This window comes from Diabrotica virgifera, chromosome 9 (genome assembly GCF_917563875.1).
Source record: "Diabrotica virgifera virgifera chromosome 9, PGI_DIABVI_V3a".
NCBI classification, from domain to species: domain Eukaryota; kingdom Metazoa; phylum Arthropoda; class Insecta; order Coleoptera; family Chrysomelidae; genus Diabrotica; species Diabrotica virgifera.
In genome coordinates this window covers 68,621,824-68,644,893 of record NC_065451.1, presented here as the reverse complement: position 1 = coordinate 68,644,893, position 23,070 = coordinate 68,621,824, and the positions used below count along the sequence as shown (strand labels likewise).

Sequence of the window (23,070 nt, the reverse complement as noted above, 5' to 3'; positions counted from 1 at the left end):
AATATTTGTATGTGGCGGTAATTACAATATCACTGACAATTAGTTACAATACAGATGATGATTTAAATAGAGTTGTTTATTGTCTTGATGTGTAGCAGATTTCTTCAAAAAGAGTTCTTCCTGGATATCTACGGGCACTGTCCTCTGGTATCTTCACAATGTGGAGCTCAATCAAATTTTTGTTATTGTCATTAATAAAGAGATATTTAAACAGCTTATTGAGTCTCTCATTAATAGGTTCAATTCCAGTTTTCTCGTACAGCATTCTGTTGGATGGATTATGAAATGGATTATCAGGATGACGCATTCTAGTAATTTGTCTAAGGCTAGTTGTTTCAGCCACTTCTATATTATTTTTGGCAGGACCTTTAGAATTATAGAAAATTGTAGAACCATACTCCAGCATGGGCCTGCAAATCATTTTATAAATATTGGCTGCTGTTTCAATCGTAATTTCCTCATTCGTGTATGTTAAACTTCTGAAGTGTTGTGCTCTAGTTATAATTTTCCTTTTTATAACTGCTGTGTGGTGGTTGAACTTCAATTTGTTATCTATTTCTATTCCCAAATACTTAACAGTTTGGGAGGGTTTAATAATATTGTCGCATATGTTTATAGTTGGTGAGTGATCTTGGATTCTATGGTTAAATATTATTAGTTTTGTTTTAGAAGGATTTATTGTTAATCTCCATTTATTCATCCAAGATATTGTGTCATCCACCTGCCTCTGCAATAACTCCATTGTCTTTATTAAATTTTTTCCATATGATATCACTGCAGTGTCATCAGCAAATTGTAGCAAATTAGTACTGGTTAGTCTATTGTCGCATATGTCACTGCAGTAGAGATTATACAATAGAGGGGAGAGTGGTGAACCTTGTGGAACTCCTTGTTGCACTGAAAATGAATGGGAATATGTTTCATTGATCCTAACTATACATCTGCGTCTTCTAAGAAATTCGTCAATAATCCATATTAGAGAAGGGGAGCATTTCATTCTGTGAAGTTTATATAACAATCCTCTATGCCAAACGGAGTCAAAAGCCTTCTTGATGTCCAAGAAAACTCCAGCGGCCTTTAGTCCTTGCAATCTTGCTGCCTGTATATTGGATGTTACTATTGAAAGAGGAAGGATTGTAGATGATTTTTCTCTAAATCCAAACTGGTGTGCTGGAATATGTTGGTTTAATTCATTATATAATCTTCCTTGGATAATTTTCTCAAAATTTTTCCAATTACTGGGAGAAGGGTGATTGGACGGTAATTTTGGGGTAGTTGATGGTTAGTATAAGATTTAGGGATAACTATTACAATGCCTGTCTTCCACTCATCAGGGAAGAAATGATTCATGATACAATAGTTATATATGCTCATTATCTCCTTATGAATATATGGATCTAGTTGTCTAAGGATTTTACGATTGATGGAATCTTTGCCTGGAGCTGTATTTTTTCCTTTATATAGAGCCGCGTCATAGTCATCTTCTGTGATGTCCTGAAGAGCATTCAGATTACGACTATTTTCATAAAAACTTCAAAACCAACTATCCACCTCCTCCAAGGCATCTCTATCAAAATTGTCATCCTCATCAAATTTGTAGGTTTCTTCAAAGTATCTAGCAAAAGCACTACATTTTTCTTCATCTGTACTATATGTCTGGCCATCATATATCAGTTCTGAAATCTGTTGTCTAAACGATTTATATTTAGACAGTTTTTTTATTTCATTCCAGTATGTTTTTCCTTTCATGGAGTTTATACTTTTACATGCTAGGATCCATTTATGTTGTTTAAATTGTGATATAAGTTTGTGAATATCTTTGTTTAGTTCATTAAATTATGATTTTAATGCATGTGTCTCATTTTTTTGGATCTGCCTGAGTAACTGTCTCTTCAATTTAATCAGAGACAAAATGAAGGGTGGAAGATTGTAATTAAAGGGTGATTTCTTCTGTTTGGGCGAATTTTCTATTATTAATTTAGACAACATAGTGTTGAAATTTTTAATGTAATTTGGGCAAATGTCATGCCTTATATTCAAAAATTCTTTCATTCTACTATTTACATTTTGTACATTACATTTTGCTATATTGGGAAGATTAATTTCATTAATGTGGTCAGGATCATGATGTAGATTAAAATAAAATTGCAAAGCCAAGTGATCACTTCCCAGATCTGGAGTTACAAGTATGTTTGTTATATTATTTATAATATTTTTAGAACAAAATAATATATTTGGAGTTGTGCTTGGGTTACCTGGAATTGGTAGATCTACTGATTTTATGTAGGTTTGGGAACACTGAATTTTGTACATAAGTTGTTCATTCATTCAGCCAGACAACCAATGGCGTCAGACACCAGATACTTCCAGACTCACAAACAATCCATGGGAGACAGTATCTTTCGACTTCAGGACCATACCATAAAAAAACTCGGTTAAATGAGTGTTACATTCATAAAGTGATTTTCAATGACAATAATTTATTGTACACAATAAACAATAAGTTTGTGTATAAAAGAACAATTCGTAATTTCAGTTATTAGTTGAATATCAATTTGTAATAACAACTTTTAATAATACAGTATTCCAATAAAGTGTTTTCCTGTAAGGTGTTTAAATTTAAATAAATACAGTGGACACTCGGAGCACCAAGAGGTACCAGGAGATGACCTACACACAACACAAAAGTCTAGGGATATTTTTATAAATAGACGTATTTTGTTTATCTGTATTAAAAAAAGTAATACAAAATTTGTAGTTTAAATTGTTGTTTAATATGTCAAAAACCAGAAATTGCAAAAAAAAAACAGAAAATTGGAGCAAAAAAAAATAACTTGCAAATCAACCATGTTTCACATACCACCATGAAATGTCAAAAACACGAAATATAAACTTAAAATAAAGTATGGCCACCACGTTAGTTTATCACAGCTCTACATCTACTGTTCATGCTCCGAATCACATTGATAATGTATGTTTGAGGTAGTTGTGTCCATTAATCTCTCAGAAGCTATTTTAATAGAAATTTATTGTAGATATTGCCCATATGTGGAGTAATTCTTCCTTGGAGCATGTCCCATACATGCTCAATGGGATTCAAGTCCGGTGATTGTGCTGGCCACGGCAATACATCAATACCCTCGTTATCCAACCAGTTTGTTACAATATGCGCAACATGTGGTCGAGCGTTATCATGCATAAAGTAAAAATTTTCTCCAACAGCAGCAACAAACGGGCTCACAACAGGTTCAAGAATAGTGTCCAAATATTGCTGTCTTCTCAGAAAGCCACGTTGGAAAATGAGGTCAGTTCTTCCGTCAATCATGATTCCGCCCCATACCATAATTGTAACACCTCTGTATGCATACACTTCTTGAAGATATCGTAATCGTTCTCCATTTCCGGGTCATCTACAAACTCTTGTCCGACGAGAATCTGGATGAAATGCATATCTAGACTCGTCATTAAACAAAACTGTGGCCCAGTCATTGTCAGTCCAATTCTGAAACTCTTGACACTAGGTTAATCTTGCAGCGCGATTGCCTCTAGATAGAGGTGGACATCTCAGTGGTCGCCGACTACGAAGATTGGCTTCATGGAGACGATTCCTCACAGTACTGCGGCTAATTGTTACATTATGTGCAAGCTGTAGTTTATTAACCAACTCGGGTGCTGTGATTGTTGGCTGCCTTCTGGCATTTAAAATTAAATATCGGTCTTGAGCGACGGTTGTAGAGCGACCACGTCCTGGATGTTGCTCGGCTGGACTCCCAGTGCCTCTAAACCGACGCTACAAACGACTTACGACGCTTTGGGAGACACCCAGCTGGTCAGCAACTTGAGTTTGTCGCATACCAGCTTGAAGGAGGCTCACGGCTCTATTCATCTCGTACAACGTTAAATGTTGTCGTTGCATGGTAAAAAGACAATATCTTTAAGAGGATCGGTACGTATTTTCGGCTGCAATCCTATTCAGATGGGGATTCATTTTTTTCGAATCCTGAGAAAACTAATAAGTATTTTTGAAAAATTTAAACGCAGAATGAAAGATTACGTTATTAGCGAGGGCCGAAAGTCCCTGAGAACTTCTATAATGTTTATTTTAATAAGTTACAGGGGTGAAAAACTAAGAGAAAATTTAGTGTGATTTTTAATTTCAAATATATAATTCAAAATAAACTTTTTATTCATTCTAAGGGACTTTTGGCCCTCGGTAATAATTTAGTCTTTCATTCTGCGTTTAAATTTTTCAAAAATATTTATTGGCTTTTTCAGGATTCGAAAAAAATTAACACAATGCCGTGGTAATATGTTCCAAATCTATCTTTGTCTTACAACGCACTCAGCCGAATATAATATTGTCAGCATATATTGTCAGTCAGACACTGACAATCAGTGACAATTTTAAATATTTGACATTGCATCGGGAATATGTTGAGTTATTGATTAAATATTATTGATATATAGTGTATTTGATAAATAATTGATTTAAGACGTGAACTTAATAAAAAGTTATTTATTGTGTATTATTTGTGGAAGATCCAAGCAGAGAATATATCAGGATAATATATTCTGTGATCCAAGTATTTTGTTGTTAAAGATGTTCAAAATTGTAAGCGTTCCATAACAATATATTATTAAAAAATCACTTTAACACTTTTCCTCTTTTCTCGATTGAATATTAGTCTTTGTTGTACAAATAAATTATTACAATCACTGAATACATAGTTAGTGAAAAAATTATCACATTTATTAACTGAATTAATAATTTGCAATTATAAAAATAACAGTTATCCAAGAACGTTCAAAACCCATCTCTTTAAATTAATGATGACATTTTCAAGTAGAATGACATTCTAGTAATGTTTACATATCCATACCAGTGTGAATTTTACTACACGTAATTTGCCGTGTAAAGACAGAAAAAGTAGGGATACACGTAAAATATTTGCCAATTATGTACCCATAGTAGGCTATTGATTATGTACTATAGAAAGAAACTATTCTTTTTCTCATGATCATCTTTCAGTGCGTCACAGTTTTTCGATTTCTCTCTAACGCATTAAATTGTATGTGACAGAAAAAAAGGCACGTCTGTGAATACTTTGGTAATTATTCTAGTTTGGTGATTATTCTAGTTGTCGATAGATGGCGCCATAATCAAAAAAGAATTATTTATTAAATAAAATAATACTATTATCAATATAATCTGTACAAATGAAAGAAAATATCATTTTATAAATGCAATAGACACAATTGATTTGGTTTTATTCCAAATTGAAAATAAAATTTGACAACTGTCAGATTTAACTAAAATGTCACGTTAGAATAAATGTCATAAATGTGTATTATCACGGACTTACCTTTTTTTCTATAATTTGTGACGCACTGAAAAATGTTCATGAAAAGGAGAATACAACGTTAACGGGGTTTTATTATTTCATATGGTCAATGAATCTCTAAATATGAAAAAACCGCGGAGTGCTACCATTTAAAAAGGTGCGTTTTTGAGAAATAGGTGAATTAGTCCCTGGGCACAGGTTACATTAGGGTGAGTTCTATGCACTTTTGGTACAAACACGTCTACATAAAAATTGTTCCTGGTTAAATTTCCTATCTAAATATAACTTTTTAAAGTCAAAGATACTTTTTTTTACAAAAATATATTCAAACGAAAAAGCACAAAGAAACCCAAAAGAAAGAAATTTTGTTTTTTATCCCATAACTTTTGTCCACGGGGATATAGGTATAGACATTGCTTCACAGAAAAAAACTTACATATTTTGTCTTTAAAATGATGTTTGGTAGAGGTCATTAGAATTTACAGTTTTCGAAATATGATTTTTCAAAGTTCTCCACTCACAGCAATTTTGGGCAATTTTCCTTGTTATTTCGCAAATATTGTACTGTAACTTTTTTCTACTTTTAAAGACTTTATACTTTTAAGGAGTTTTTATATTTTATTCAATTTTTTTTAAATTTCCCATTATAACTTTTTTTTTCTACATTTATTTATTTATTATATAATAAAAAAGAAAGCTCATTCTGTTTACTTTAAAATGGTGTATTATAAAAAATTCTAGGATTATTTTTGAATAAGATATGTTTTTCAAAATGTAATAAGTACTTGCAAGGATTTTTGATTTTAGGATTATTTTTTAAATTCCTCATTATAACTTTTTTATGTGATTGTGTTTTATGATTGAGTCTTATTTTTTATAGGTAATACTTTGGATTCACTTAACTCGGCCGGGCAAACTTCAAAATATGGATTAATTCCAATATTTACTGTCAAAGCTCCTGCACCACAAGCTTTGCTTGAAAAAATATCATGTAAATGTACCAAAGGATGTACAAAAAACTGCGGTTGTAGGAAGATAGGAATTAGTTGTTCAATATTCTGCAAAGGGTGCATGTGCATGGGCACTAATTGTGGGAACTCTAAGATAACTGGCGTGTCAGAGGAAGATATTGAAGCTAATGCTAACGAAGAGATGGACTTTGATTTTGAAAATTTTTTAAATGTCAACGTTTAAAAATTTTTAGCTAAGTGATGTTTTCACTTAGTGATGTTTTCTAAGACTAATGTTTACGTAATTGTTGTAAAAGAAATAATTCTAAATAATACAGGTAAAAAATATCAAAGAATCACTCGGTTTCCATTAGATATTTAAATATAGATGATACACCATTTTAAAGAACAGAAAGTAAGCCCTCTTTATTGAGCAATAATATAGTATATTCATGTACAAGAAAAAAAAGTTATAATGAGAATTTTCAAAAATAATCGCAAAATATGTAAGAAATAATATTTTTTTTATATTAGGTATTATATAATATATAATATAATAATATATTATACATATATATACTATATATAATATAGTATTATATAATATATTATATTATAATATTCTTTTATTTTTATATTATATTAAAAAAAATCGTTAAAAGTATAAAACCTTGAAAAACCATAATCTCTTTAAAAAAAGTCGTACAACGTTATACAGTAGACCATTTTAAAGGTAATTGATTTCTATTCTTATTACGTGTACCATTGTATATACCTAAAGTTACGTAGAAAAAAGTTACAGAACAATATTTGCGAAATAACAAGGAAAATTGCCCAAAATTGCTGTGAGTGGCGAAATTTGAAAAATCATATTTCGAAAACTATAAATCCTAATTACCTCTACTGAACAACGTTTTAAAGAAGAAATATGTAGGTTTTTTTTTCTGTAAAGCAATGTCTATACCTATATCCTCGTGGACAAAAGTTATGGGACAAAAAACAAAGTTTCTTCCTTTTGGGTTTCTTTCTGCTTTTTCTTTTGAATATATTTTTGTAAAAAAAAGTATCATTGACTTTAAAAAGTGATATTTAGATAGGAAATTTAACCAGGAACAATTTTTATGTAGATATATTTGTACCAAAAGTGCATAGAACTCACCCTAATGTAACCTGTGCCCAGGGACAATTCACCCATTTCTCAAAAACGCACCCCTTTAAATGGTAGCACTCCGCGGTTTTTTCATATATAGATGTCCATTGACGATATAAAATAATAAAACCCCGTTAACGTTGTAGTTCCTTTTTGCTATCTTATTTTGAATATAATCAATAGCCTATAGCCTTAACTCACCTATTAAGCAAGAATGGTATAAAGTGACTAAAATTAAAAATAAACAAAACATAAAAATGTCGATTTTTTTGTCCCTTATAAAATCATTTTAAAACACGTATTGCTATCAGTTTTACAATTCTTTTTTGATAAGAAGTGAGTGTCTGTATCAACAATTATAGTAGAAGCAAATTTATATGGTCATGAAATTTCTGTCATCGGTATTGTCCAATTATTAAAATATCTTTAGACTTTTGCGTTGTGTGTATATGAACCATCCTTATTGGACAACTCATCTGGACAGGATTCTAGTGGCTCCAACCACTAAGAATCGAACCAACAGTATAGAGTCCAACAACATTCTATGAATTGAACATCCATTATATATTTTTACCTTTATGGAATCATTAAATTGTTTTTAATTTATTTTGTAACTAATTTTAGGTTCATAATAAGGGGGCTGATATTGATGCACTCTGTGTAGCTCCAAGGCATATTCATAGGTCCGATTTCTTTTCCTCCTTTTATGACCTTCTTAAGCAACAGCCAGAAGTTACTGATCTCAGGGTAAGCATTTATGTACATCATTTCAAGTTGAAAGTTTAGATTTTAGAAGATGGTAGATACGACAAATCCCTCCATAGTGTTTTGTATTGTAGTCTGCTGCAGCAATAGGTAACAGTGTAAATTTTTATATATTTGACAATAAGTCATTTTCCTAACTAGTGCGGAAAGTGATACTTTCCCATATGCGACTGCCGTTGACCTGAACTCCGCTATCAGCCATAAGACATTTCCACATGAGTTGGGAATAATATTATCTCTACGGCCATACGCTTGGAAAAAAGACACAACAAATAGAGTTATATCAATTTTTATTTATGAGTATACAGGGTGGTGAATTGGAAAACGGGCCATAGGAAACTCAATGTAAAATTCTAAACTGTTGAATTCCTGCTTCCCTAATTATTCTACATCAAAAGACATTAGAATCTATTTGTAGAGGATTGAAAATCTTTATTGAAAACAATTGTTAAAATTGTTCTACGAATTATACACATTCCAAAATTTTGTAAAATATAATAAATTTTATCAAAGTATTTGCCAAATTTAGGCCACACACAGTGCAAGAATGTGTATACGGTTGCCTTCGGTCACAATGAAATTATTATATTAACAATATTTTGAACTGTCAGTATTTTTATTTTATTGTTTTTATTGTTTAAAAAACAATAAAGTCGAAAAGATGTCAGTTGAGGAGAAAGAAGTAATAATAAAGATGTTTTATTCAGTCAATAGTTAGCGTACTGTCAAAAATAGTAACGTGTGGCCTTACTTTTACGCACTTACTTAGGTATGGCAAATGTATTCTATTTTTCAAAATTTTGGACTCTGTTTAAATCGTAGAACAATTTTAACTTTTGTTTTTAATACAGATTTTAATCCTCTACAAATAGTTTCTCATGACTTTTGGTGTAAAATAATTAGGGAAGTAGGAATTCAACAATTTAGAATTTTACATTGAGTTTCCTATGGCCCGTTTTCCAATTCACCACCCGGTATACAGTATGTCCCTGTAAGTTGTATCCATATGGAAAACTTTTTTATTATTAATTTTACGAAAAAAAGTTATTCTTTATAAAAAGTTCTGCATGGTCCAAAACCCTAGATTCAACCAAAAGATATCAAATTTTATGAATGTTATACGAGGTAAGTCAAAAAGTTTCAATTTCACTCAAGAGTAAAGTAGCTTTATTTTTCACAATATACTCTGGGCTAATTAGCAAAATTCATGGAAAAGTTATTTACCAGCAATTTTATTGCTGGAATTGACTTATAAGATCCTATATATTAATAATATAGGTATGTATGCAAAGTCCGCAGATAGTGTGCTACTTTTTTTATAAACAAAATGGCGCCGACAAATCGTATTTTTTTCAATTATTGCTCTATAACTCCGAAGATTTTAACTTTACAACAAAAACACCCAAATAAAAATTCACCACAATTAAATTCTGGATAAAGATATGTTGATATGTTTTTCCCGATTTGCTCCGACGAAAAGTTTCCTCGGAAAATGCGGGTTTTCCCAACAAAAACTCTAATTTTCAAATAAAGTTTTAGGTAAGTAATTATTAATCAATAATTAAATAACTTAGTGACATCAAAGCTTTCTTGGTATATATTGTAATTCCAGAAGCCGGTGAAAATTAAACGAATATTTTAGCAACAATTCAATTGTTAATTAACAATTTACGATCGCAATAATAACCAAAATATTCATGATAGATTAATCAAACTTATAAAGATGAGATGCTTATTTAATATTTTATCGACAAAATATAAATTTTTCGTTTTTTTCCATAATTATTAAATTTTGAAAAAAAAATAGTTATAATACGCTGGTCTAATTAGTAAAGTACAAAGAAAGGTTATTTACCAGCAATTTTAGTGCTGGAATCGAATATTATGATCCTATATATTAATAATATAGGTACGAAAAGTCTGCAGATAGTGTGCTACTTTTTTTATTAACAAATTGGCGCCCTCAAATCGTGTTTTTTTTTCAATTATTGGTCTATAACTCCAAAGATTTTAACTTTACACCAAAAACACTCAATTAAAACTTCACCAAAATTTAATTCTACATAGAGGCATGTTTTCCCGATTTGCTCCGACGAAAATTTTCCTCGGAAAATGTGCGTCTTCCCAACAAAATCTCGAATTTTCAAATAAATTTTTTGGGCAAGCCATTATTTATCAATAATTAAACTTAGTGAAATAAAAGCTTTCTTGGTATATATTATAACTGCAGAAGCCGGTGAAAATTAAACGAATATTTTAGCAACAATTCAATTGTTAATTAACAATTTACAGTCGCAATAACAACCAAAATAATCATGAGACATTGATCAAACTTAGAAAGATTATAAAGATGTGATGCCTATTTAATATTTTGTCGACAGAATATAAATTTTTAATTTTTTTGCATAATCTTTAAATGTTTAAAAAAAATAGTTATAAACAAATTAACATTTCTCAGAAATTGTTTATTATATTCTAATTTTAAAAAATACTTAAAATGCGTATTTCAAACGTCTTGAAAATGAATGCTTTAAAAAAAATTTCCAACCATTTGCAAAAAGCTATGAAACAGCAAAGTAAATATACGATTGCTCCGTTGTTTATAATTTGTTTTAATTGTTTCAAAGCTTAAAAGTGAGTCTGTGGTACAATCTAATTACCCACAAAGAATATAAAATATTAGTTCAATGGTTATATTTTAATCAAAGATTAAAAATACTTTTTTTTTGTCATTTTTAGCGCGAAAGTAGGCTTGATACAGAGCCGGAGCTAAAATATTCACTCGAAGCGACTGACACGCAGCATACAGATTAATACTATAATTTTATTTATTAAGTGTACGTCGCGCGGCGGCTGTGGCTTCGAGTGAAAATTTTAGCTACAGTACTGTATTAGTCTACTTTCACGCGCTTAAATTACAAAAAAATATATTTATAATCTTTAATTAAAATATAACCATTAAACTAATAATCGATATTTTTTGTAAATAATTAGCTTGTACTTTAAACTCACTTTTACGCTTTGAAAGAATTAAAAAAAAAATTATAAACAACGTAGAAATCGTATGCTTACTTTGCTGTTTCATAACTTTTTTGCAAATGGTTGCAAAAAAGTTTTAAAGCATTCATTTTCAAGATATTTGAAATACGCATTTTAACTATTTTTTTAAAGTAGAATATAATAAAAACTTTTTGAGAAACGTTAATTTGTTTATAACTATTTTTCTTTAACTATTTAAAGATTATGCAAAAAAATAAAAAATTAATATTTTGTCGACAAAATGTTAAATAGGCATCTCATCTTTATAAGATTTCAAAGTTTGATCAGTGTATCATAATTATTTTGGTTATTATTGCGACCGTAAATTATTAATTAACAATTGAATTGTTGCTAAAATATTCGTTCAATTTTCACCAGCTTCTGGAACTATAATCTAAACCAAGAATGCTTTTAAGTCACCAAATTATTTCATTATTGGCAGATAATTACCTATCAAAAACTTTATTTGAAAATTAAAGATTTTGTTGGGAATACCCGCATTTTCCGAGGAAAATTTTCGTCGGAGCAGATCGAGAAAAACATATCTCTATGCAGAATTTAATTGCGGTGAATTTTTATTTGAATGTTTTTGTTGTAAAGTTAAAATCTTCTGAGTTATAGAGCAATAATTGAAAAAAACACGATTTTCGGGCGCCATTTTGTTTATAAAAAAAGTAGCACACTATCTGCGGACTTTGCATACCTATATTATTAATATATATAATCATAAGATTCGATTCCAGCAATAAAATTGCTGGTAAATAACTTTTCCCAAAAATGGCCTATTCTCCGATAATCAGCCCAGACTAATATTGAAAATTGCTATTATGAAAAGTTGTTTGGAATTAAAAACTATATTCTAATATGCAATTAAATCCTTCTAATTGAAAAAATTTTTTTTTTGAAAAATTATGGATAACCTAACATTATTTTCAGTTATTTCAATTCTGATAACTCTTTTATTATTAATTTTACGGAAAAAATTGATTCTTAATAAAAAGTTCTGGATGGTCTAAAACATAAAATACAACCATCTTATATAAAATTTTGTCAATCTTATACGAGCTATGTCAAAAAAGATAAATTTAGATCAAAAGTAAAGTACCTTTATAGTTTAGAATATTTCAATTAGAAGGATGTAATTACATACTAAAACATAGTTTTTAATTCTAAATAACTTTTCATAATAACAATTTTCGATATTGTGAAAAATAAACGTATTTACTCTTGAGCGAAATTCATATTTTTTGACATACCTCGTATAAAATTGATACAATTTGACATAAGATGGTTTTAAACCATGCAGAACTTTTTATTAAGAATAACTTTTTTTCGTAAAATTAATAATAAAAGAGTTATCTGAATTGAAATAACTGAAAATAAGGGTAGTTATCCGTAATTTTTCAAAAAAAAATTTTTTAATTAGAAGTATGTAATTGCATACTAGAATATAGTTTTTAATTCCAAACAACTTTTCATAATAGCAATTTTCAATATTGTGAAAAATAAAGCTACTTTACTCTTGAGTCAAATTCAAACTTTTGACATACCTCGTATAATATTAAAAAAATTTGATATTTGATGGTTAGACCATGGTTTTGGACCACGCAGAGCTTTTTATGAAGAATAACTTTTTCTCGTAAAATTAATAATAAAAAAGTTTTCCATATGGATACAACTTACAGGGAGATACTGTATAACATACAACAATACTTTATACAAAAATGTATGTAAATTTCAGGGTTGTTTCGTTTTAAACATTTTGTTTTAATCAAATATTTTAAACATTTGTTTATGTTTAAAACAGTTTTTTTTAAACATGTTTAAAACACTTAAATTAAACAAGTGTCTTTTTTTTCATTTTCCTTATTAATATAACATCAAAAAAATTCTCAAATACATTATATAAACTTTTTAACATACATATTATTTATTTATTAATAATCGGAACACAAAAAAAATTGGAAAACTTAAAACATTTTGCATACAAGAGTTAATCAATTTCTCAAACTGTTTCAGACTCATAGTAGGTAATCTTGTAATTTAAATCGTCAATATGATCGGTCACGTCATCACTGATGGAACTAAGTTAATTAAAAATTGAAACCAACTTAGAAGCTTTGACATAGCCTAGCCGTTTACGTAGTTTGGAATGGTAAACCGTATGATGAGAAGAGTCTTTCTATGTTGGCTGACGATGCAATAGCTGTGTGAAGCAAGTTTCAATGCTGTAGTACATATTTATATTTTTCTTAGAACGCCACCATGCCAATGGTTTCACATTCTCAATTAGATGTTTAGAAAACGTAATATGGTTTAAAGGGCACACACTTTGCCTGGTAATAATAATATTCGAAAATGCTTCTGGATGATAATTTATAATGGATAGATGATAAGTTTATTTTCACTAAAGCGATGATCAAGCAAATTTGCCAAAAAATGAGCTGGGGTCACCAAATCATTTGCATGTTTAAAAAACACTAAGCACCACAAGAAACACCACAAAATAACTGACAATAGACGTTATTGCAATAGCCAACTTGTAATGCGGATTTATAAATAGTAAATAGTCTGGGGTTCCCCAGGCAATAGCTCCTAATTTTGCAATTGGTTTTCTTATCTATTATTTAGTAGAATAATAGATCCAACACTTTCAATTAATATTATGTTAAGAAAATATGATTTAAAGAATGTTTTCTTCTTTGAATTTTTCTTTGTTTAAAATATAAAATTTAAAAACAAAATAAAACATCTTTAAAGCAAAAAAACGTTTAAAACAAAAAAAAACATGTGTTTTAAACAAGTTTTATTTGTTTAAAACATATGATTTGAAAACAAAAAAAAAACACGTTTAAAACAAAAAAAAAACGTGTGTTTTTAAAATTAAAAAAACATGTTTTTTTGCAACCCTGGTGAATTTAATCATTTGGAAAAACAAGAATGTCTTTACTTATTGCTTGGTAATATTAAATGTAAATAAGCAATTCGTGGCATTTTGCAAATGTATCACTGATGCAAGCTGATCCTTTAATCGTTCAATACATTCTCTGACAAGGTTGTCAAAACCAGATTTTCAATAAAATAAAATTGATTTCCATGATGACGATTCAAAACCATTGTTATTGTCTACTGATTTGATTTTTGAATATTATGTCTAAATAATTCTATTTCAATGAATTATCAGTAGTAATTGCACAAGAGCTCTGAAATTATTGAATTTTTCCCGAGTGACACTTTGACAGTTTTAATTTCATGAGCCGAAGGCGAGTGAAATTATGTCAAAGTGTCACGAGAGCAAAAATTCTATATTAATTTCAGAGTTCGAGTGCGATTTGTTGCGATTATTTCATGAATAAAACTGTTCAAAACCAAAATTTTATTGTAATGTATTTATGTAAGTACCATTAAACACACAGTTTTTATAAATATTTGACGATTGAAAGTCATCTCTTTTATAATTTTTAAAACATTAATTGTCATTAATGTCACTGAATGTATTTTTTCGTAGCAACGAAGGGCATCTGACGTAATATACTTAACGACGGGAGATTATCAAAAATTATCGATTTAATTCAGATTTCTGTAGCTTTCTATTGGTCAGAATCTCCTATGAATGAAATAATCGAGTTAATTTCGTACACAATAAGATAAATTTGAAATAAATTAATAAATAATATCTAAATATAAAATCAATGGAAAAATCCCAATAGTTGGCTGTATACCATAGTTTAAAAACCTATACAGAAGTAAAAACTTCAAATTGTATTTTGGTATAAAATAGTTTATTAAAACTTCTAAAAGTCATCCACATGGATTGCAAAACGTTTTCGTTCTGAACAGAACATCTTCAGTGCATTCCGCAAAGTAGTTGTAACTAGCACACTAATGAAGGTGGTAACTTCAAAATATATGGCTTACATTATACCTTATGATAAAATATTATGACTACAAGTCGATGTTACTAGATTAAAATATGTATGTGCCTAAAGAGCAACATGCTTCCCTGCTCGAAAAAACTAGGTACTTGCCATTTGAATTAGCACAGACCAACAAGTTGGTATAAACAACAAGTTGGTCTGTGCTAATTCAAATGGCAAGTACCTAGTTTTTTCGAGCAGGGAAGCATGTTGCTCTTTAGGCACATACATATTTTAATCTAGTAACATCGACTTGTAGTCATAATATTTTATCATAAGGTATAATGTAAGCCATATATTTTGAAGTTACCACCTTCATTGGTGTGCTAGTTACAACTACTTTGCGGAATGCACTGAAGATGTTCTGTTCAGAACGAAAACGTTTTGCAATCCATGTGGATGACTTTTAGAAGTTTTAATAAACTATTTTATACCAAAATACAATTTGAAGTTTTTACTTCTGTATAGGTATCTAAATATAAGTTTATTGCATGTATTATAATACACACAACAAAATAATCTAGGGGACAACTGTACTAACAGCTGTAATTCAATGTTAGCTGCAATTACAAAAATAAATTTATGATTTTAATATTTTTTGTTGTTTTTTGGATTATTGTACCAACTTGAACGGTAATGCTGCCAAGAACGGCTATAAAAAATTTAACAAACCTTCAATATGCGTTTTTGTCTATAAGATAAAGAAGTAATATTTCTTTATTGGTACCTACTTGATTTTCGATGTCTATGTGGATTTTTATTTAGTTTTGCAATAATTGCCAATAATGAAGAGCATCATTTAAATCGCAAAATGCAGTGGAGTGCTATCAGAATGCTGGCAGAAGTCAAAGAGACGTTGCTGAGGTCCTCCACACAAACACAAATGTCATTAACTGTTTGTGGTTAAGGTTTCATGAAACTAATGACGTTGCTGAAAGTCATACAGACCATACAAGGCTAACCAACCATATTGAAGACTGTTTTCTTAAGTTGAGGTTCCAAGAGACCATCAGGAGTTTGTAAGTTGCCAAACCATTAGAAATGAACTGCATAAAGTAGGTTTAAATGCTCGTAGACTTGTGAGAGTGCCTGTGGTATCCAGAAAAAATCGCGCTCATCGGCTTTAGTGGGCACAAGATCACGCAAATTTGGATATAAGTGAGTGGGCCTCTACTTTGTGCATAGATAAGTCCCGATTTAGATTTGCACCAGATACGAGACGGACAAGAATTTGGAGACGATCTGGCAGTGCTGAACGTTTGTCTGACACGGTCTCTAAATACCACAGACTACCGTGATATTATTCCCAAATCTATTGTCGTACCTTTTGCATAACAAGCTGGTTCCCAATTTCAATTAATGCATGACAATACGCGTCCACATACTGCCAGTGTATTGCAAATATTCCTTGAAGATAACGAAATTGGGGTTTTATAATGGGCTGCACAATCGACAGATTTAAACCCAATTGAATATGTATGGTTCAATACAAGACAGCAACTGTTTAAGGGCCTTCCAATGAAGTGGAGCAGAATACTGCAGCAAAACACTACCATCTGATCATGAGTTAGCGTAACAGATGTAGGGCAGTAATCAACAACCATGGACGTCATACACTATGCTAACTTAACCTAAAGACTACTTTGTTGGGAGTTGTGGAGCAACAAATTAGTTTTTATATTTTTATTTGTTACCATTTTTTTGACTTATGGAGTTCTCTCTTACTTTTCTTACGAGCTATTGCAATAGTTCTAAAAAAATGTTTATTTCATATTCGGGACACTTGTGTATAACTTCTTTTTAAAATATTTTAAATATATTATTTTAAATCCTTCTGCAATCTTGCATTTTGTTTTTGTCCCCTAGATCAGAGGTCGGCAACGCGGCGACCGCGGGAGCCACTGCGCCCTTCAATAAATTGTAATGCGCCCTTAAACTATGTTAATTTAGACGAGAAATTCAAAACGTATATTTTTATACGTTTATATTTATATATTTGTTACGTCAAAAAATAGTTGGCGCCCGCCATGAATTTTTAATTTGGTATTTCACTCTTTACATTAAAAACGTTGCCGACCGCTGCCCTAGATTATTTTGATGTGTGTATATCAAAAAGCCAGATTACAAGGTATTCTACTTGTATTATGTCATGCCTTTTGTTCCAATTATTGGAGATAATTTCGTTCCTATGCAGACAATGCTCGCCTGCATGTAGCAAGAATAACAATGCAATATCTTCAAGAGGTTGGTATTAAGGTTCTCGATTTGAGACTACCTAGATAGGCACATAACAGCCTGTATCGTCGCTTCAGATATACTTGATGAACGAAATGCTTTAAAGGAAGAATGGGAAAATTTGGATTTGGAGTACATACAGTCTCTGTTAAGAAGCCTTCCACAGATAATAGGGGAACTTGTACATTTTATTTATTGCATAATAATGTTCAGTTTTGTTTAAAAATGAGATTTCCAAAATTTCACGCTTGAAAAACTCATAATAACTTAGAAATACAAATCTAAAGTCTTCTGCGGTATAAAATAGTTCAAACGACCCGTAACGCCACATAGTTTTATTATATAGTTATGATTATGGTTATATTTAGGTATATTCTTCTTCTCCTTCTTTAGTTTATTGGCCTCCACCTACTTGGGTATTTGGCCAGCTCATCGTCGCGGAATAAGTGAAAATATTTATATTCTAATGACATTTATCGTATGTCATTGTAATAATATATACCAGTTTGTTGAGATTGGAGTTTGATACAGTTTTTGAAGGAAAGGAAAGAAGGTTTACTATGGAAAATAAAACCATTTTGTAAAAGTACAAGTTTTCTATGAATAGTTCAAATGATCAAAATTCTAATGACATTTATCGTATGTCATTGTAATAATATATACCAATTTGTTGAGATTGGAGTTTGATACAGTTTTTGAAGGAAAGGAAAGAAGGTTTACTATGGAAAATAAAACCATTTTGTAAAAGTACAAGTTTTCTATGAATAGTTCAAATGATCAAAAACACTTTTAAAGCCACATAACTGTATTTTCTAGTGACGTCTATAATGTCTAATTTAAAATTATATACAATTTTGTTTACTTTGTTGGTGCAGAACGTAAACATATAACCGGATGACGTCATGACGCGTTTTGGGCTGGCTGGTATAATTTGAATTTTGAATCGTCTTTAGGGGCCAAACGAAAGACAAACAAAACGTTTTTATCTTTGATACATGTTTTAAATTATGTTCTGTTGTGATTTATAACATTTTTTTCAAATTTAAAATTTTATGCAAGTTCCCTATTGTTATTTTAATCTTTTTTTCCTGTTAGTCTTTGATATTTCAGTTTACTGGAATAAACTACTGTTACATATTCCTACGTTTCATTCTCAGGCATTTCTAAAAAAATTAGGAGATACTAATCAAAACTTCTAGACTTAATACATTTATGTGATACATTTTGCGACGAGTGTACAAAGTTTAAAGTACTTTCAAAAATATGTATAATTAAGATTATTTTGAAACAATGAAATTTGAAATTTCGAATTGAAGACACAAGTGCACGAATGGTCTATGTGACAAATTTTTCAAAACATGTTTTTATGTTAAAAGTAAGTTGTTCGAACCTAAAAATATTTCAAACAAGCCAAACACGTTTTAAAATTAATATTTTCTAAGTTACTAGAGTGTGAAGGATCTATGGACACTTTTTATATATAAAAAATATATACAGGGTGAGTCATGAGGAACTGTACATACTCCTACCTCGTATAGAGGCCCCTATGGGGAATAACAAATGACCATTAAAAAGTGTCTGCTCCATTGTTTAATAATATACAGGGCGAGTTTCGCATTTTCACAGAAATTTTTATTCGTCATAATTTTTGAACGGTCAGATCGATGTGTCTCTTATTTTGGTCAATCGTTACACTATTGCCACCTAATCAACTGATTTATTCAAACTAGAAAAAAATCAGGTCCGGCTTTAAAAAAATTAGTTCGTTTTGGTCTTAGAAAAAATTTCACCCTGTATAAGCTTTTTGAAAACTCTAATATGAATTTTACAAATAAGACAAATAGGCAATTAAAATAACATATTTATTTTTTTCCGCACACGATTGCTTAATTTTTTATAAAAAAATCAAATTTGATTATGAATTAAAAGTTTGGTAAAGTGAACCATAGATTTAACAAAATTAACTTTTATTACCAAAATTAATTTTTTTTGAACAAATATTTAATTTATGTTACCACCAATCAACTGATTTATTCAAACAAGAAAAAAATCAGGCCCGGATTTAAAAAATAAGTTCGTTTTGTCTTAGAAAAAATTTCACCCTGTATACGCTTTTTGAAAACTCTAATATGATTTTTACAAATTAGACAAATAGGCAATTAAAATGGCATATTTATTTTTTTCCCTACACGATTACTTAATTTTTTATAAAAAAAAATCAAATTTGACTATGAATAATTAAAAGTTTGGTAAAGTGAACCATAGATTAAAATAAAAATAACTTTTATTACAAAAATGAATTTTTTTTGAACAAATATTTAATTTATGTTAATCACCCAATCAACTGATTTATTCAAACTAGAAAAAAATCAGGCCCGGATTTAAAAAATTAGTTTGTTTGGGCCTTAGGAAAAATTTCACCTTGTATACGTTTTTTGAAAACTCTAATATGAATTTTACAAATAAGACAAATAGGCAATTAAAATGGCATATTTATTTTTTCCCCACACGATTACTTATTTTTTTATTAAAAAATCAAATTTGACTATGCATAAAAAGTTTGGCAAAGTTTTTGCATAGATTTAAAAAAATTAACTTTTTTTACAAAAATTAATTTACAAAAATTAATTTACAAAAACAACGTTTTTCTTAAAATTAAAAGTTTTACCATTTTTTTTTCTATAACACGTCTACATCTAAAACTTCCCATAACACTTTTTTTGGACTCTATAGTTTAACATAGACGTGATCAAATTGATAAATTTTAAATTTTTCCACCTAATTTTTGCGATTTACAAGTTTGCAACTTTTACAAGAAGAAGACTGAAAGTCTACAACAATTTTCATAGTCTTCACAATGGTAAGAGGTATGTGCTGTAAAAATTTCAGAAAAAAAATAATAAAATGGAACAGAGTTGTAGCGAGTTAAACCGTGAGTTCATTTTTTTTTTTCATTTTTATTTTAAAATTCCGATTTTGACAAATTTGATTTTTAAATAAAAAATTAAGTAATCGTGTGGGGAAAAAAATAAATATGCCATTTTAATTGCCTATTTGTCTTATTTGTAAAATTCATATTAGAGTTTTCAAAAAGCGTATACAGGGTGAAATTTTTTCTAAGACCAAAACGAACTAATTTTTTAAATCCGGACCTGATTTTTCTCTAGTTTGAATAAATCAGTTGATTGGATGGTAACATAAATTACTTATTTGTGCAAAAAAAATTAATTTTTGTAATAAAAGTTATTTTTTTTTAAATACATGGTTCACTTTACCAAACTTTTAATTCATAGTGAAATTTGATTTTTTTATAAAAAATTAAGTAATCGTGTGCGGAAAAAAATAAATATGCCATTTTAATTGCCTATTTGTCTAATTTGTAAAATTCATATTAGAGTTTTCAAAAAGCGTATACAGGGTGAAATTTTTTCTAAGACCCAAACGAACTAATTTTTTTAAAGCCGGACCTGATTTTTTCTAGTTTGAATAAATTAGTTGATTAGGTGGTAATAGTGTAACGATTGGCCAAAATAAGAGACACATCGATCTGGCCGTTCAAAAATTATGACGAATACAAATTTCTGTCTAAATGCGAAACTCGCCCTGTATATTATTAAACAATGGGAGCAGACACTTTTTAATGGTCATTTTTTATTTCCCATAGGAACCTCTACACGAGGTAGGAGTATGTACAGTTCCTCATGACTCACCCTGTATAAATATTTTTAAGTTTTTTTTTTAATAGTGTTAATAAATATATTAGTTTTAGGACTACCTACCCTATAAAGGACCAGGCAACACTCCTTATGGAAAAGTGGTCCCGGTCAAATTTGATGAAAGTTTGGTCAATTATACTTCTTGATGTGTAGATTAAAAAAGTCCATGGCACCTGGGTCTGAATAACTACTATTCTCGAGTTATAGCCTTCTGAAGTTATTGGATTCGAGTGCTCGGTTTACGTTAACTGCACTAATTTACGGTCAAGTGAACGAAAATATTTATTATTAGAAGAAGAGAAACTCATCTTCTTCATACATACTGGCGTGTTGTATATGAATTCGTGGTCAAAAATAGTTGGATCGTATTTTAGTCTTCAGAAACCCTCCGAAAAGTCTTCAGAAAACTAAAGAAGTGCGGTATAAAAGGTGCTGCTAGATCGATATAAGCATTATCATGTTTTCATGAATGCTTCTCAGTTATGGAATACCAGCAAAACTACAGTTATGCCTTTATCTTTAGAAAACTACTGAACAGTGGCGGATCTAGGGGGGATGGGGGTAATTCCACTCGTAACATGTTCCAGAATAATTAAAGAAAAAATTGTTGAAACATAAAAAAATACATTAGTTGACATGAAACTTGTCCCGGATATCAGATATAAGACAGGTAGAGAACATGGACTTGATTTCAACACAAAAAAAAACAAAGTAAATGGTAGTTTGTAAATGTTAAATATTAATTACAATTGTCTATGGAAAAATCGAGTTTAAATCATCTTCGACTATTCGTATGTTAACATTTTGCTGATTTCGGTTAGATGCATCATACGTCGTGTTAACTAACGACCGATCAGGATACTTAACATTGGGTTGATGTCTTGCAAAGCCTAAAAACCATAACACACTGGTGATATGAGCACAAGTACCTACAGTTCTCTCACCAGATTGACAGGTACAGTAGTACCCGTTAATCGGTTCTTCTACAGGCTCATCTTCATCATTATCTTCATCAATCGTATAGGAAATGAATACTTAGTGTTTTGTAGCTTGCCGAAACCTAGAAAATATTCGAACTCTTATGAATCCCGGTTTATTCATATTCTCATCAATTTGAAACTCTTCGTTATTTTCTCTTATTATTTTATCTTGTATGTAAGATGGTGCCAGTTTAATTTGATATATCGTAAGGTCTTTTAGGTAGTCTAAGTCGAAAACAGGAAAGTTATCAAAATCATGATTATGAAGCCTTCTCCATTGACCATTTCTTCTATATGATTATACCTAAGTATGAATATTATAGTTATTATAAAAATAACCCTACAGAATTATTCTCCGTAATATTTTGTATTAAAAAGCTCATCATCACTGGTTGTAGAACCCCTGGCGGATCTCGGTCTGTTCGAGAATCAGTTTCCATTCCATTCTATCCTCGGCCTTGGTTTTCCAATTTCGTACTCTTAACACCCGTAGCTCATCTTCTCTGGTCCTTAAATCGTACTTTGGGCCATGGGCGCCCAAACCCATGGGCAGGGGGGGGGGGCGTGACCCCCCCTGGCTTTTCGGGTGCTTTGAATTATATGTGGCTATTCAAAGTATACAAAATATAATGTGCAACATCTTCACGTTTGCCACCCCCCTAAAAATTTTTATATGGGCGCCCGTGCTCTGGGTTTACGTCTTTTTGTCACACTATCCGCTCTTTGGTTATAAATGTGTTTTGATGGCTCCATCTCGTTCATTTTCGTTAAATAAAGTTATTTCATTAATTCTGGAACATGTTACCGGTGGAATTACCCCTATTCCCCCCTAGATCCGCCACTGTTCAGTAGTTTTCTAAAGATAAAGCCGAACTGCAGTTTTGCTGGTATTGCATAATTGAGAAGCATTCATGAAAACAGGATAATGCTTATATCGATCTAGCAGCACATTTTATACCGCACTTCTTCAGTTTTC

The 23,070-nt window shown here is 30.3% G+C and overlaps 1 protein-coding gene across 2 annotated transcripts in view; it reads left to right on the top strand.

Moving 5' to 3' along the window:
• The window catches only part of LOC114339275 (poly(A) polymerase type 3), a 131,848-nt gene that overhangs the window by 16,906 nt on the left and 91,872 nt on the right, over window positions 1-23,070 (top strand). For both annotated transcript variants that reach the window (XM_050661711.1, XM_050661709.1), the window contains exon 2: window positions 8,067-8,189. In XM_050661711.1, the coding sequence (XP_050517668.1) occupies window positions 8,067-8,189 (123 nt within the window). The remainder of the gene's footprint in view (window positions 1-8,066; window positions 8,190-23,070) is intronic.